This window comes from Syzygium oleosum, unplaced genomic scaffold (genome assembly GCF_021117445.2).
Source record: "Syzygium oleosum isolate NSW1041296 unplaced genomic scaffold, Sole_v2.1 Sole_v2.18, whole genome shotgun sequence".
Lineage (NCBI taxonomy): Eukaryota > Viridiplantae > Streptophyta > Magnoliopsida > Myrtales > Myrtaceae > Syzygium > Syzygium oleosum.
Genome location: NW_026607502.1, coordinates 2,514,339 through 2,519,347, shown reverse-complemented (window position 1 = coordinate 2,519,347; position 5,009 = coordinate 2,514,339). Strand labels below are relative to the sequence as shown.

The following is a 5,009-nucleotide window of genomic DNA, read 5'->3' as shown; positions in this document are numbered from 1 at the left end:
AAAACAAGGCAGAGATCATAACCAAGGCTTTGATACCAATGTAGGAAGTGAGTGTTAGGAGAATCAACTAACCTTTTCGATGCACTCCAAACCAATTTTCCAGGAACGTACGTTGAATCACCAGCGCGCGATGGACGAATCTACTTCACGTTGGTCCGAATACAATCACATGGAAAGTATTCTCGTTCCATAGCGTTAATGCCGATTGTCTTCTCAAAGTAGATACGGAATCCTTATGCGTCAAGAGAGCGAGAGAGTTCTGATTCTTCAGCCTTTACTTATCTCTTGTTCGATATTCTTCTTCTAAGGAAGTTACCTTAATTTCTCTTAAGAAACTCCCCTCGCACCTCTTCAAAAGGTGTCTCTCAGACATACTTCTTATTAGAGCAAATGGTATTCCTTGGACACATACATCATGGGCGGACCGACGAAATATAACATATTATGATTTCAGTGTTCAAGTATGGTTTTCTTTTTGCACACCACCAGCCACACTCACTTATTTATGATCATCTACGTGGAATCACAACTACTTACACATGATCAAAAGACAAAAGATAGATGCAAATACATATCTAGGTATAACGACGGGCTAATATAGTTTATGAAAGGTCGAAAATGCCAATACATACACATATATGAAGGCAAATACATTTGTAGAGGCCCAAGTACGTACCTAACCATTGACGAAAGGAAATAAACCATCTATTTGCTTTTGGCTAGGAGTTGAGACCACCACAAAACCAACAAGCCTCTTAGAACCACATATTTTTGCACTACATAACAATGTTTAATGGAAGCATTTTGCTTAATCACCCATCAGTCAATAAGAGCCAGAGCACTCCAATTGCATATGTGCTATTCATGATGAGTGTGCAATAGCAAGCTTAAATCTAATTATCGGGGTCTAAGTCAGAACAGTTATCTAGGCACATAGGAGGAGCAAAAAGGTCCACTCAAGCATTATCAAGAGAAATTGAGAGTGACAACGATTGAGCAACATCTTGTCTATAAAAGCCCCCACCCATTTGGAGTTCCTTGTGCACAAATTGAAAGACACTCATTAAGTCACTCCAATTGTGTGTCAGTACCCAAACCACTACTATGGCCAAACAAAACCAACTCTCATTCCTCACATCAGCAACTCTTTTGGTCGTTATAGTTTCTGTTTCGGAAACGCTTTGTCGCCCTCTTGGAGAGGAAAACTTGTTAAAGCAACATGAGGAGTGGATGGCAATCCATGGGCGCGTCTACAAGGGCGCGGCCGAAAAGGCCAAACGGTATGAGATATTTAAAGACAACGTTAAGCGCATCAACGCCTTTAACAATGGTAAGGACGTCGGGTATAAGTTGTCCGCAAACAAATTCACGGACCTAACCAACGAGGAGTTCCGCGCTTCCTACACCGGCTACAAGAGGAGTCCCACCAGTGTCCTGTTCTCTGTGGATGCGAAACCATTCAAGTACGCGAACTTCACCGCCACTCCAGCCGCCTTGGACTGGCGAGCCAAGAAGGCCGTGACGTCTGTCAAGGATCAAGGCGAGTGCGGTGAGTGGAAAATCAAAATTTGTCTTGCGAATATGTCAAAATTCTCATGTTGTACTCAAGCTTTTAAAAAACGCAACAATAACTTACTACATAACACTATTATATTATCTCTATTTCACTGTTACATTCTTTTTACACCTATCATACTATACATAGACATATGTCTTCTATTTTGTGCATTAATTTGAATGATTTCTGTATGCCTGCCAAAGAAAACTTACTATTTCCTTGTGCAGGAAGTTGTTGGGCATTCTCGGCAGTGGCGGCTATGGAAGGGATTACCATGCTCAGGAAGGGGAAGTTGGTGCCACTCTCGGTGCAACAACTCGTGGATTGTGACGTTAACGATGAAGGCTGCAGGGGCGGGCTCATGGACAGAGCTTTTGAGTTCATCATAAGCAAGGGCGGCCTCACGACCGAGGCAAACTACCCTTACCGGGGAGACATGCGGACCTGCAACAAGGCCAAGACGGCAAACCACGCGGCCTCGATAACTGGATACCAGGACGTGCCGGCCAACAATGAGAAGGCCCTCTTGCAGGCCGTGGCGAACCAGCCGGTCTCAGTGGCAATCGAGGCGAGCGGGTTCAATTTCCAATTCTACTCAAGTGGCGTGTTCACGGGCTCGTGCGGCACTAGCATCGACCACGCGGTCACGGCGGTTGGGTATGGGAAGACCTCTGGCGGGACCAAGTATTGGCTGCTGAAGAATTCGTGGGGCACCGGCTGGGGCGAGAAAGGGTACATGAGGATCCAGAGGGATGTGAGCTCTAGGACTGGTCTCTGTGGTCTTGCCATGAATGCTTCTTATCCAACTGCATGAAGAAAAAAGAAGATGAAAATATAAATTTTGAGCTTATATATGTCATATGGTTCTTAGGCTCTCTATAAGTACGAAATGATGTCTAGTGTCTCTGTAAGAGAAGCAAGTTTAAGTAACAATATGTCACTAGGGGTGGTGTGTCCTACAACAAAAACTGTATGTTGTTAGCAAAATTAAGGGCCTGCCAAGTTCTACCAAGAACATTTTCTAGTGAATAAATGAAATAGTTCAGCGTGATTTTACGTACTGAACTGTGTCCAATACCAGAAGCATGCCGTGAAGCTAAAGAAACGTCATTTGGGACAACTATTCCTTGATGTTTGGACGATATCATAACTCATGCTTAAATCATTAATCGCATTCCCCAATCATGCCATGAAGCTAAAGAAACGTCATTTGGGAAACCTGATGCAAAATGAAGACAACCGACCAAGAAAAACATATTGCAGTTATTCCTATTTGCTTAATAAGGTTGTAAACAACCGACCAATTACGAAATAAATTTAGAGGATCCCAATAATCCATGTATCAAAATACACACTATATAGTAAAATTGGAAAATATCATAGCTCATTCCTAAATCATACGTAAAATTGGACGATATCATAGCTCATTCCTAAATCATACATCGCATTCACCAATCATTCTATGTCCTACTAAGTTGAATGAAGTCAAAAGAAAATTTCTTAATATTGTCTATTGGCATTCAACACAAGCCCACTACTACCTCATAATGGGATGTCTCAGTGAGCATAAGTCTAAGTCTGACGCAATCCTATCTCCACTCAATTTCCCACGACACCTTAAATAAATGAACTATGGACCAATTAAACTTATGATCTACTCTCTCTGATTTTTATCATTTCATATGCGACTTACATTCGACTAGCACCTTGTTATATTATGTCTCGAATTCGAGCCATTTACGGAACCCGACCTAATTGGATAAGGGTGTGAATGATACCATTCTATTTCGGAAATAAATTTTTGGTATTATATTCTCTGAACGAGTTTCTAAACAGAGATACGCTTTTGATAACGACACAAAATTTCTCTTTATGAAATAAAAATTCTTTTGATAATAACACAAAATTTCTCCCTCTTATGCTACTTTCCATTCATCAACGGGAGGCGGCTGGTGTTGGCCAGCAAGGTATAGCAGCGGCAAGTAGCGGGAGGCGGCGGTCGGTGGGCGGTCGGTGGCCAGGAGTAATTAGAAATAATTAGAAAAAAGAAAACAAAAGAAAATATAGGGCTTTCTTTTGGACTAACCCTAGGCTGTCTTTTCATTGAAGTTTTGGCCGCCGATGGTCTCCCTCTCCAGCTAAGTTGTGGCCGCTAGTAAAGAGATGTGTGGGTCGCGGTCAAAGTTGTTGACCCCTATAAAACGGAAGAGATATTTGGGCGCGTGGGTTCTCAAGCTGTACAGTAGCCGACAGCGAAGGAATTTGTGGGTTTCCTTCGGTGGAGAGCAGGAGCGGTCGCATGAAGAAGAAGATGAAGAAAGAACATCCGTACTTTCTTGTTTTTCAGCAGTATGCGAGTTGTTGCTTGGGCGCGAACGCCAATTTGGGCTAGGAGTTTTTATATCCATTTGAGTTGTTTATTGTAATTACTTAGAGTTTGTGTTTAATTTAGGTGTGAAAAATACTTGAGTACGTCCGCAATTATAAACTCCAATTCTCCGAATATTAATGAATTATTTGCTGTTGGCTCTCCTTATGGATGTAGGTACTAATACATCGGACCGAACCACATAAGTATTTAGGTATCCTTTATCGTTCCTCATTTATTTCTTCGGTGATTTTTGCATTGGTATAATTTGCAAAAATCCGGTTAGCTTCCATGTTCATATACATTACAACAATTGGTACCTCACACATGAATTCGTATACTCTTTGATTTTCCTGCTATACAAAGGTGGTCTACCTTTGCTCTATCAAATTGGAAATAGAAAATCATTACAAAAAAACTAGCCAGCAGGAAAGTATGTGAAGAGCGCCCCCTATGAATGTGAATCCAATTCATATACATCGGATCACATCTACATGATCAAACGATATATGTGGATTGTGACCATATGCAACTAAGTTATTTTTATCACTGAGAGTCACTCTGGTGCAGGTATTATCCAATGACTAAATGGACATAGACCATTTCAGGAAAATTCCCTTCGATCATTTGGATTTTGGAGGGTCAATAAGAAGCACCGAAGTTAATGACTAAGATGAAAAAGCATGACACTGAGAGCTATAATTTAGTGGAACATCGACATGGTGTGTAATGATGAAGGCTGTTCCATTCTTTCCAACCAAAATTCATTACGAATTATAGGAAGTCCACGTCAAGATGCGTTTTCCATCTATCGTATTTTTTAGGACAAAATAAAACATCCTAATGCATTTGATATGGATTTGATAAAGAACTAATTAAACAGGGGATAAGAGCACCGGAGTTCCTTAACTATTGTAGAATGTTCCTGAATATCATTTCTGTACCAGTTTGCCCAGAGTGACTAGGGTCAGGTGAACCCGAAAGGGCCACCGTCGGCACCTTAACTTCAGCAAGAGCAAAGCAGAGAGAGGGCGGGCAGCAAGCTGAGGCAGGCAAGATCGCGGCCTTCACCAACCTTGCCAC

The 5,009-nt window shown here is 41.7% G+C and overlaps 1 protein-coding gene across 1 annotated transcript; it reads left to right on the top strand.

Moving 5' to 3' along the window:
* The first annotated feature begins 1,054 nt into the window (after positions 1–1,054).
* Positions 1,055–2,633, top strand: LOC115682105 (senescence-specific cysteine protease SAG12-like). The gene is made up of 2 exons (XM_030606242.2): positions 1,055–1,549; positions 1,786–2,633. Exons 1-2 carry the CDS (start codon positions 1,105–1,107, stop codon positions 2,370–2,372), a joined length of 1,032 nt encoding a protein of 343 aa, XP_030462102.2. The 5' UTR covers positions 1,055–1,104; the 3' UTR covers positions 2,373–2,633.
* The last annotated feature ends 2,376 nt before the right edge of the window (positions 2,634–5,009 follow it).

Coding starts and splice junctions, on each gene's coding strand:
- LOC115682105 (XM_030606242.2), top strand. CDS start 1,105: ATGGCCAAACAAAACCAACTCTCATTCCTCACATCAGCAACTCTTTTG. Junction 1,550..1,785: donor CAAGGATCAAGGCGAGTGCG/GTGAGTGGAAAA, acceptor TTCCTTGTGCAG/GAAGTTGTTGGGCATTCTCG.